This window comes from Solanum stenotomum, chromosome 10, assembly GCF_019186545.1.
Source record: "Solanum stenotomum isolate F172 chromosome 10, ASM1918654v1, whole genome shotgun sequence".
Taxonomy (NCBI): domain Eukaryota; kingdom Viridiplantae; phylum Streptophyta; class Magnoliopsida; order Solanales; family Solanaceae; genus Solanum; species Solanum stenotomum.
In genome coordinates, this window is record NC_064291.1 from 29301512 (window position 1) to 29313778 (window position 12267).

Below are 12267 nucleotides of genomic sequence, written 5' to 3' on the forward strand. Positions count from 1 at the left end.
AGTCCGAGAGAGAATAGACTTCGGTATAAATATTCTTCTTGATACTCGTCCAATATCTATTCCGCCATATAAAATGACTCCAGCAGAGTTGAAAAAGCTAAAAAACCAGTTGAAAGATCTCCTTGATAAGGGTTTTATTCGACCAAGTGTCTCACCTTGGGGAACTCCGATTTTATTTATGAGGAAGAATGATGATTCCCTTAGGATATGTATAGATTACCGTCAGTTGAACAAGGTTACCATCAATAATAAGTATCCTCTTCCGAGAATTGATGATCTCTTTGATCAACTTCAGGGTGCCACTTGTTTTTCCAAGATTGACCTCAGATCTGGCTACCATCAGTTAAAAGTAAGGGAATGTGATATTCCAAAGACAACATTGAGGACCCGTTATGGTCATTATGAGTTCCTAGTCATATTGTTCAGTTTAACTAATACACCTACATCGTTCATGGACCTTATGAACAGAGTATTCAAGCCTTATTTAGATATGTTTGTTATTGTGTTCATTGATGACATTCTAATCTATTCGAGGAATGAGGAAGATCATGCTAGCCATCTCAGAATAGTTCTCCAAACTCTAAAGGATAGAGAGTTGTATGCTAAGTTCTCTAAATGTGAGTTTTGGATTGAGTCTGTGGCATTCTTAGGCAACATTATTTCCGGTGATGGGATTAGAGTTGACACTCAGAAAATAGAGTCAGTGCAGAATTGGCTTAGACCCACATCTCCAATTAATATTAAGAGTTTCTTGGGGTTGGATGATTATTATAGAAGGTTCGAGAGGGGTTCTCATCTATTTCGTCCCCTTTGACCAAGTTGACTCAGAAAACAATGAAGTTTCAATGGTCTGAAGCTTGTGAGAAAAGCTTTCGGGAATTGAAAAAGATGTTGACTACTGCCCCAGTATTGACCTTACTAGAAGGTACACAAGGCTTTGTGGTTTAGTGTGATGCGTCCAGAGTTGGTTTGAGTTGTGTGTTAATGCAGAATGGCAAAGCTATAACTTATGCCTCCAGACAGCTGAAAGTTCACGAGAAGAATTACCTAACCCATGATCTAGAGTTGGCTACCGTAGTATTTGCTTTGAAAATATGGTGTCATTATTTTTATGGTGTTCATGTGGATGTGTTCACCAATCACAAGAGTCTTTAGTATGTGTTTAGCTAGAAAAAGCTTAATCTGAGACAACGAATGTGGTTAGATTTACTCAAGGATTATGACACACTACACCATTTTAGGCCTACGGCCACCCCAGTAAAGTGTAGCCTAAACTAGCAAAAAGTGTGACCTTTGATAAAAGGCTACACTTTTAGACTTTAAGCAACACTTTTTAGGGGGTTGCCTAAAGAAGCGTAACCTTTGACATTAGGCAACACTTTTTAAATGTTGCCATCACAGCTACACTTATAAACCGTAGCCAAAGAGGTATAAGGGCACGTTTTGTAGTGATGCATTAGCGACACCTTTTTCTTATTATACTACACTTAAAAGCGTTGCCTTTGCTTTGTTATTGGTCACACTTAAAAAGTGTTGCCTTCTATATCTCATCTAGAGCAACACTTATAAAGTGTAACTTTTCTTATGTACAGGTTAACATTGGACATCCTATAACAACACTTTTGAAGTGTGGCAATGTTGTGTAGAATTTTGTAGCCACAATTTTTTATTTTTAAGAATAATAATTTTTATTTGCATATATTCAATAATCACATAATTAAATATACAAGTGACCTAAAGCACAAAATTAACTAATAATTAAATCGAAGCTATATATTTCAAATAAACTTCGAGAAACATGTCTTGTACAACCAATACGTAGAAAGTGATTGCTTAAAGATCTCTACTATCAATAAATTCCACAAAACCAAATGCATTCAAACATATATGACAATAGTACAAAAACTCTTAGATCGTTCACTACAATAGATCGAATTTACTTCTGGCCACAATTCAAATTCAATTACCGGCATTTTTCTGCACATTCAAAATAAAATAATATGTTAGTGAAATAAATCATGTATTTAATATGCTTAAATTCACAGTAAGCCAAACCAATTCATAAATAGGAATGATGAAAAAAGAGAAAGGTGCGAAAATTTTTACTATGTATGAGGTACAACTAGTACAAGTTCTATGATGATATTATTTTATTAATTTATATTCTGACCTGGGAACCCATGTTCTATTTTTCTTCTTTGCCTTTTATTGGCTTCTCTTTCATGCCCTTTTCTTTCCTTTTTTTTTCTACTTATTTTTCTTTTTTTTATCCCTCCAAGCTGCATACAAATGCGAAATATAATTTTAAGTGCATTTCCTCGCAACATGAGGCTTCCTGATCCATCAACTCCCAACTTAAAGGTAATTAGTTTTGTGAATCTTATTCACATTTTTCTTTATTGTGGTGCTCTTTTGTCCTTTAATATTTTTAGCAGTGAGTGAGTTAAAACTGTAATTTTATGATCAATCATAGAGTACATGGTGTTGTTCAATATTTGTCAAGCTAGGTAACACTGAAGTGGACCACATAGAACATGGTAATGTTGCAGAATATTTTAGTAAAATGAGATGGGCATCTATAATGTGAAGAAACTTTTATGCCTTAGTTTAGTTGAAATGCTAGGCTAGATGTGTAGATCCATTAGCCACCGAGTTCTAAAACCTAGCTTCATTGACCCACCAAAATTTCTTGGTATAAAAAAATATTAATGTAAATGCAAGGGAGTAGGGACAGGCTTTTGAAAAGAATATTTGATGTGGCTTGCTCAACATTATTCATATGTGTTGTTTTATGCAGTATGGAAACAACGAAACTTCTTACTGTGGAAGGTCAGACAAAGGTTGGAGGTACTATTGTTTATGTTTCTGGGGCAATGTTAATGGTTGTTTTCCGTGGCCCAGTGGTGTTTGGAGACAACACAGTGGACTTCACAGCACAAATTGAGATAAGTGCTAAGGTTCAACTAGAGCCTACTGGATGGCTATTGTCTCCCAACAATCTACTGTTTGTAGAAGTTCAGCTGAAGCTGAATAAAGAAGTATAGCCACAACTACAACTGAAGTTATTTAGATGATAGGTCTAATGAATGATGTAGTTATTAAGGTGCAAAAACCTATAGAGGTGTGTACAGACAGTAAAGCAACAATCTTGTACAAGGGATTATTTGTACCAAGTACACTCCAACAAAGGAACAACCAGCTGACATGTTAACCAAAGGACTGACCAAGGTTCAACAACAAGTTCTCAGTTCCAAGCTTGGAGTTCAAAACATCTTTTCACTTCCAAGCTTGAGGGGGAGTGTTAATAGTAGTGACTTAAAAGATGGGCAAAGATTATAAGTTAGTTAGGATTAGTAACTAACTGTTAGTTAAGTTAGTTATGCCTTACTAGTTTGTTACAAGCTCACAAGCTATTGTATATAAATAGATACATGTACATATTGAATACTCAATAAAGAAATATTAAGAACGAAAGCATAGAGAGTTTAACTCTAGCAAGATTCATCTTGTTTAAAGATTGCTTCATCTTTTTCCTATTTTCTATTACTTCTTCTTACTTTCATTGTTCTTTTTCTTCTTCCCCCTAATTCTAATATTCATAAAACTGCAACTACCTCCTACCCCAGAATCCCTTTGTTAATTGTTTGGATGAGGCTGTTGAAGTTATTGAAGTGTTGGAAGGAGGGTGTCAGGAGAACACAACTAATTTACAGGATGGGGTATCCAAAGGGGGGAATATGTCTCATGCTGGGCATGAGAACACTCAGATTGACCATAGTCTAGACCATAGAACCCCTGTTACCCCTCAACATCACATTCAGAATAAACATCAAGTTCCAAACAGGTCTCAGATTAATGCTACAAATCAGGGTCAAGTGCAGAAAATTTAGGACAACAATGATAATATTTCAGGGAGGCAAGTTCTTAGTACTCCTACCAGTGAAACAAAGATAAAGGATCATCCAGACCCTACAGGTGATAACAGTCAGCAGAATGGGAAAGATAATGATCAGACTCCTTCCAACAACAAATCAAAGGTAAACCAACCAAGAAAACTAAAACCATCTCTCACAACAACCATCATAGTTTCAAGCAGTAAAACAACAGGGGAAAAAAGTACACAACTACAACCCAAAATCACTAGAGTCCTCCTTCAACATAATACAACGCTCATACAACTAAAAATATTAAAAAATTAGGTATAGAAGCTAAAATGAGACAATGAGTGACAAAAACAAAGTACAGACTGAACTTTCAAATATTCAAGATAGTAAAATAAGTTCAGAACTTCTTTACCAAGAACACCAGCTTAACTAGAAGAAAAACAATATGCAGACTATTAACAGAGAATGTGAAATACAAAATACCTTTTGAAGAACCGAATCATGAGTTGACCCTAAAGAATGTGGAAGATTTGTGCCTCTTACAGCCTATGCGCTACTTGCATCAACAGGTGAAGCAAGGTTAGATCCAACACACCCTGGTACATCTTGAAAATTCAATCCAGGGTTGTTTTGCAGCAATTGAGTGAATAAATGTCGCATTTCTTCTCTCAATTCTTCCTTTAGAGAAGTGATTTCATTGGCATGCTTTTGTTTTAGATTGTTAATTTCCTCATATTTCTTCAAAGAAGTTGTTGTCACTGATCTACCATAGCACCTAAGTCGACCAGGCTGCTCCTTTCCAAACACTGCCCTAAATGCATTATTAACTGTTTCCCCTGAATTTTGGCGATTCTGAAGTTCAGCCTGTTGAATAAAATTGGCATCCATAGTGAACTGTAAGTACTATTTCATTTCCAGTCCTATGATATCGATCAAGAACTAAAAAAATTTAACAACTTTTCCTAGCAAACAATTCAGCGACATCGACAAAGAATTGATATCTCCTCGCACTTGTACAAGAAGAAGAAAAAGAAGAATAAGAAGAAGAAGAAGAAGAAGACATACGTGATAAAATTCAATGGAGTCAAACTCCCCACAATATATCAATTTTAAGTCTGAATCAAATTCACTACTAATCTCTTTAAAAAACTTACTATTGCAACTTGGGTATCAACCTGGATTTCCTTTCCCGTCTTGGTACGAGTTGCAATAAACATTTCAGGCTTTGATGTTTCTTCGTTGTTGTCTTTGGCTGCACGCTACAAATTATATCAAAATAAATTTTAAAAAATATCAATATGTTCTAATAAAGTATTAAAAAATGAAATTCAGATTTTTGAAGAAATGTCAGCTAAGTGTTACCAATGCCTCGCGTACTCTTGCAAAATTAATAGGTCCCATTCGATGCCTCCACTTTTGTTTTTTCCTGTTTTGAGAATTCATCTCGCATATGGCCTATTATTAAATAAAAAGAGATAATTGAATTGATAAATCAAAAAAAAAGAAAAAACAAGAATAGATATGATGCAAACTATGTGATGAGTAGAAATGCACTATTTTAGCGTTACTTGAACAATTGGGTGTTTCCAATACTCGATCAACTGACGGAATTGATTATCTGGAATGCCATCAGGACGTTTTGCTGGCATATCCTCAAGGGTACTGTTTTTATCAAAAAAATTCTCTTTGATTTTTTGTTTGTGTCGCCTCCAAGCATCACGAAGACCAGTCATCACCCACTTCTTTCCTTCTACTGGAATTAGAAATTTGGACTATGCAAAATAAAATATAGTTAGCTTCAGTAAGTAAAAACAAATAATAAAATATGCAATCTCAAAAGTGATTGTTCTTACATTGATATATTGCCACATGCACTTTTTAGTATCTTTTGGCACCGCATGCCAACTAGTGTACATCAAGCTGATGAATCTAGGATTCCTTGCAATTGTTCCTATAAAGTTGCTTAATTCTGACACTATCTTATTAGTTGGTCCCATTGCTTGCCCTTTATATCAAATGTCACCTCCTTTCTTTCTTCCAAAGTTCTTGCATGAATATCCTTACATGTTGTTTGTCCTCGAACTTTTTTTGGCTACGATATTTCTAGATTGATGTAACAAAAAGGAAATAAGATATTTCTTTTATAACGAGTAATAAATCTTACAAGGTTTAAGACATACCTTTTGTACTACAATTAGTGTCAATTTCCTCTTCTACATCTTATTCATCTCCACCGAGTTCTTTTTGATCCACAAGATCATCCAATCTTTTGTTGTGTTCATTAATAGTAGGAGCATGCATAAATTCGACATCAGCTATTGTGTGGTTATCACATTTTATTTCATCATCTATGCGTATCCCTTGATTATTCTGAAACTGATCAAGACTATTAGCTGGTATGACCGACTTCCTCTTTACCTGCTTGCAATTTGGTAGATCGTGGATATCATGTTCATTGTGTATCTATTGCTTATCCAGAAACTGATCAATACTGGTGGCTGGTCTAACCGACTTCCTCTTCACCTGTTTGAAGTTCAGTTGATCCTCAATATCATGTTGTACCTCTCCATTACTTAGTGTTGTTCCAGTCACATGTACTGAAGCAGTAACACCTTCCTTGAATGACGTTTGGAACCTAGAGTTATTCATAGGAAGTTTAATTCCTTTCTCTTGAATGGACTCTCCATATTGAAATAACCTCTGTTTAGTTTGTCCTTTCCCTGCAATCATATGTGATGTTCTAAGTTATTCCCTTGAAGAAGATTGCATTACTGATTTGTGCCCAAGCAATTTACTCTTTCCTTGTTGTGGAATGAAATCCACATAATTTTTTCTTTTATGTGGTATTGGTTCCTGCTCTTTCTTAACTCTATCATTGCGTTCATTTGCAAGTTGTTCTCTCTTAATCTTGAATTTGTTGGCCAATTCAGCACTTGATCGATATTTCATATCAAAATCCAGATTCTTTAATGGACTTTGAGCTTTGTTTGGATTCGAACCCTTTTTCTTTAGTATTGCTGATTGATTCATTCTTCTCGCTTTGTTTTAATCTCTTTGATTTCTTTCCCTGTAGTAAGTAAACCTACAACATAAAGGTTCTTTAAGTGAAAGAAGTAGCAGCAATATAATGTTGATATAAGGTTGGCAGATGATTATAGGCAACATTGCTTGGAATTATATTGATGAAGTAACTGTTTAGCATAGTCATTAGTGCTCCTGGATCCATTCTGACGACTCCTAGTAGATGGTGGTACATCAAGCCATATGTGAAGGTTCCTTGAGCTTGCATTTCAGTACCTACATAATACGTTTGCACATCTATCACATCATATGCTGCCCAGATGCCTCACTATAAATTTTTTTCTTAGACTTGAAGTCAGGTGGATAGCTTATTACTTTGAAACATTGTCCTTCCTATGTCATGTGCATCTGCAGAACTCACACACCAACTCTTTCCAGAATTTCCAACTCTTTAGAAGTTATATAAAAGCTCAATTCTTTCCAGAATTTCCAGCACTGTATTATTGCAGATTGCAGCAGCTATATAAGAGTAATTGATAATAGTAGATTGCAGCAATTGAGTTTCCAGAATTTCCATCACTGTATTATATTGTAGCAACTAAGTTTCCAGAGTTTCCAAAATTTCCAGAATTTCCAGCACTGTATAATGTTGCAGCAGCTGAGTTTCCAGAATTTCCAGTACTGTATAATATTACAGCAGCTGAGTTTTCAGAGTTTCCAAAATTTCCAGCACTGTATAATATTGCAGCAGCTGAGTTTCCAGAATTTCCAGAACTTCCAGCACTATATATAAACTGATTCCATAACCTGTACAGACATAATATCCTAGAAGGGAAGCTGGAGCCCAACTAAACTGATTCTATAAATTCAAACAAAAACAGGACCTAGACAAACTATTTTTGATCAAATTGAACATTAGAACTTGAAGCCTCATAGCATCAGATAGCATTTGAGAACAATTAGACGGAGATATACAACGACTAAGTTAAAAGATGCTCAAAAAAGAACTTAGCCACACTTGGAGAGAAAGGTAAACAACCAAATTTTACAACCCCATTTCAAGAACCCAAAACACATAGCAGGCACACTTAAAATCGCGACTAAATGAACTACAGACCATCTTGAACAAACTACAAGGAGACTCAGTTAACTTTAAGAAAACTTATCAAATCATATCAACTAAGAAACTGATACAAACTAGCAGCTCACTATTGCAGTCACAACAACACATAACACTCTTGGTCTGAAACAAACAAGGAAAAATTAAAGGTAAATAGTTGTACCTCTCTCGGAGCAACTAACTCAGGACAACGACAAAACCAGGAGCGACTTCAAAATGCAGAGCTCACTGTTCTGCCTCTAATGCCTACTGCCTGATAATAAAAGGAAACAAATAAGTATGTAAATAACAAACAGCCAAATAAAACAATATTCAGCTAGAAGTAGAGGTTCCTCAACAAAATAATAATCAGATAAGAAGCCAACATAAATTACTTAACCAATCAACAATTGGGCGCATGAAAAAATCCAACAAAATACTTAAACATTGTAGCGATCTAATCTTCAATTCCACATATTGATATCTTAATGTGTTTGTACCAAAAAAATAATTAAATTACAAAAACAGTAAGTGAGCACTATATCGTCATCACAAAAATAATGAAACTCATGTGCGTCATCTTCAAACTCTTCTTCAAACTCATCTTAATACTCATTTTCAGACTCATCTTCATACTCATTTTCAGACTCGTCTTCAAATTCATTTGCAGACTCATCTTCAAACTCCTCTTCATACTCGACTTCAAGTTGTTGAGTAACAAATTCCTCCGAAGGCACATCAATAATTATTTCTGGTACATCAGTCCTTGTTAAGAGTACTTCACCATTATCTTTTGGTATAGATGGTCCCATCAAATGTTCAGATGGCTCATTTTCATAACCTTGTGGGAGATCAGATTCAACTTCATCACTCATGTTAAACAAGTCTCTCAGAACAGTCTTCATAACATAATGTATATCTTGATCATATGGATCTTGCACATAGAAGCATTGGTGTACTTGAGATCCAAGCACAAAAGGCTCTTCTTGAGAGCATCTCTTGTTAAAATAGACATAAGTAAGACCATAAGCATCATTTTCAACCTCATACCAATCACACTTAAATAGAACAACCTTAAAATGACCGTAATAGTCTAATTCAACAATATAAACTATTCTGCCACAATAAGTCAAATCTGCAGCAATCGGATTTTTATCCTTTGAGCTTGTAAAGCTTGTAGTTGAGGCAACTAGTGTAACACCACTATTTTGTGTTTTACACCTTGCATCACGCTGCCTAACATGGAATCTATATCCATTGATGAGATACCCAAAATATCTTTTTGCAACGGAATTTGGTCCTCTAGATAATTGTTTTATCAAATCAGGCACATCCTCTTGCAAAGCAGGAGTTTCAAACCATTGAGAGAAGTTTTGACAATGATTCTTGGCCTTGTTCCATTTACATCTTCGTGGCTGATTATTAACCTCTTGCTCATGCTCTCTACACAACATGTACTTTTTTTTGTTAAAATAATAAATAAAATAAGTAAAAAATTAATTATACAAAAAGAATACTATATTCAAATTAAGGTACCTAATATATCCTTGAACCTCGTCACAATTTCCCAATAAGTATGCATGTGCCTGACTTAGTGACTTGTTATCTAAAATGAATGGATCAGTTTTCTTTGCTCCTAAGGGAACTCCTTTGTTAGGAAACAAACTCACAGTTTCTGCATCACTTGGGTCACATTCATCATTATTTCGAGCTCTTCTGTTAAATATGGTATGCACACCCCCATGCAGATATTTAGAGAATAAATTTATACAATCTATTCCCACTTGAATCTCTGCTATGCAACACGTCTGTTGCGGATGTATGATTTGAATGTACCAATTTCTCTTTTAGTGGAATACATCCATTGATTTTGAACTGGACCTCCTAATCTCCCTTCATTTGCCAAATGGATAGGAAAATGAATCATTATATCAAAAAATGAAGGAGGAAAAATTCGCTCCAACTGATTTATTGTTTCTATGATCTCTACTTCTAAGCAATCCAGTTCCTCCAATGTGATTACTTTTTGACACAAACGACGGAAGAAGGAACTAAGACGAATCAAAGGAATAGCCACATGATCTGGAATAATGCTTTTAATTGGTATTGGAAGCAAGTAATGTAACATGAAATGAGTATCATGGGTTTTATAATTAGACACTTTTCTTTCATGCAAGTGCACACACCTAGATATATTGGAGGCACTACCATCAGGTAGCTTGGCTGTCTTTAAAACTCCACAAAAAATTGATTTCTCTCCATTTGTCATTGAGAAACACGCCTTTGCAAACTTTGTTCTCTTACTATCTTTTGTTTCTTTTGGATGATGGTTCTTCTTGATTCCCATATCTTTCAAATCATACCGGGCTTTTGCATGATCCTTTGTTTTGCCAGAAATATCCAAAAGAGTTCCAAGTATGCTATCAACTATGTTCTTCTCTATGTGCATTACATCAAGGTTGTGGCGTAACAAGTTGTGCTGCCAATAAGGTAATTAAAAAAAATTGACCTTTTTTTCCATGGACCATCATTTGATCTCTTTCTCTTCTTTCCAAACACATTTTCAAAATCATGTAAGTTATTATGCACATCAGTTCCCTTTAAGAAAGGTGGATGAGGCCTGAATTCAGTTTTTCCATTGAAAGATCTTTTGTTAGATCTCCATGGATGATCTATGGGTAGAAAAACATGATGATCCATATAACACATTTTTCGACTATGTTTAAGATAGTGAGAACTAGTGCCATAGTTACAACAAGGGAAAACAAACTTTCCTTTTGTACTCCAACCAGATAACATAGCATATGCAGGAAAGTCATTGATTGTCCACATAAGAGCTGCCCGCATTTGAAAAGTTTGATTTCTTGAAGCATCATATGTTTCAACCCCAGAATCCCACAATAATTTTAACTCATCTATCAATGGTTGTAAGTAAATATCAATGTCATTTTCAAGTGATCGCGGTCCAGGTATAAGTAAAGAAAGTATAGAATATTCAGATTTCATGCACATCCAAGGCGGCAAATTATACACCATCAACATAACTGACCATGTGCTATGTGATATACTCATGGATTGAATCCATCACTTGGCAAGCCAAGTCTCACATTGCGACAATCTAGTGCGAAATCTGAATGCAACCTATCAAAATCTTTCCATGCTAGACCATCAGCGGGATGCCTTAACTTTCCATCTTTAGAACGCTCCTCGTCATGCCACCTCAAAGAATCTACCATCTTTGAGCACATAAATAGCCTTTTGAGTCTAGGAATTAATGGAAAGTGTCTCAAAGTCTTTGCTGAAACTCGATGTTGTTTTTTTGAAGGCTCAAGCTCACTATCAACTTCAGGAGATTTAATATATCGTGAAGCTCCACAAATATGACAAAATTCATCATCCTTATGATCATTTCTGAACAACATGCAATCATTGGGACATGCATCAATTTTCTCATAATCAACTTAACCATAGACTTGGTTTTATTGTAAGACGGAGGAATGTTCAACTCGAGCATCGCCTCTCTTAATAACTCTAAAAGAGAAGTGAATGATTCATTGCTCCATCCATGTAGACACTTCAACAAATATAAACGAAGTGTGAATGATAATTTAGAGAATCTTGTACAACCAGGATATAATTCTTGGCTTGCCTCTTCAACTAAGTTATAGAATTTCTTGGCATCTTCATTTGGACCATCATAAACTCCTTCAGCCTGTGCAACATCTCTAAATTGATCATTCAACAACCCATCAATATCATCACGCGAGTAATCCATATCATCGTTAACATTCAACTTGATATCCCATTCCTCGTGATTGATCCATCTAGTATAGCCTTTAACAAATTCATAGCATATTAGATGATCATACACTACATTCCTTCGAGTCCAACGAATATTACAATATTTTGCACGGACACTGAATTCCTCTCCTTGAGGATCTCCATAAGAGTAAGCAAAATCTAGAAATGATTCAACACCTTCAATATACTCTTTGCTATACCTTGCTAAATTCATCCAATCCTTTGATGGGATATATGAATTCCTAGAAGAAGATATCAATATTTAATCTGTCACTAACAATCATTAAATCATTAAATACTTCACAAATAAGTTTTAAAAGTCACGAGTAAATTATCAGAATCATGTGTTGTGAGATGATAAAAGTTTCTTACCTAGTCATGGCAGTTGTGCTATGCCAAATCAAACCTTGAATCCTCCACAAATGTTTTTGAATGTTGATGATACTACCAAGGAAAAATAAG

The 12267-nt window shown here is 35.2% G+C and overlaps 1 protein-coding gene across 2 annotated transcripts; it reads right to left on the reverse strand.

Annotated features, from left to right (window-relative positions):
- Positions 1–4430: 4430 nt before the first annotated feature.
- On the reverse strand, positions 4431–12055 carry LOC125842614 (uncharacterized). 2 transcript variants are annotated; one of them, XM_049521933.1, is made up of 3 exons: positions 5247–5327; positions 5039–5143; positions 4431–4748 (listed from the first exon to the last, which is right to left on the reverse strand). In XM_049521933.1, exons 1-3 carry the CDS (start codon positions 5325–5327, stop codon positions 4431–4433), a joined length of 504 nt encoding a protein of 167 aa, XP_049377890.1. The 2 variants fall into 2 exon arrangements, 1 of the variants encoding a protein (XP_049377890.1); XR_007443931.1 differs by lacking the exons at positions 5039–5143; positions 5247–5327 and adding exons at positions 11632–11838; positions 12006–12055 and having other exon boundaries at positions 4723–4748.
- Positions 12056–12267: the final 212 nt, after the last annotated feature.

Bases quoted from the DNA above. Each gene is read 5' to 3' on its own strand.
- LOC125842614 (XM_049521933.1), bottom strand. From the start codon at position 5,327: ATGAATTCTCAAAACAGGAAAAAACAAAAGTGGAGGCATCGAATGGGA. The intron at 5,144-5,246 runs GTAACACTTAGC...TATAATTTGTAG, and splicing joins CAAGAGTACGCGAGGCATTG to CGTGCAGCCAAAGACAACAA. The intron at 4,749-5,038 runs GTAAGTTTTTTA...TTTATTCAACAG, and splicing joins TTGATACCCAAGTTGCAATA to GCTGAACTTCAGAATCGCCA.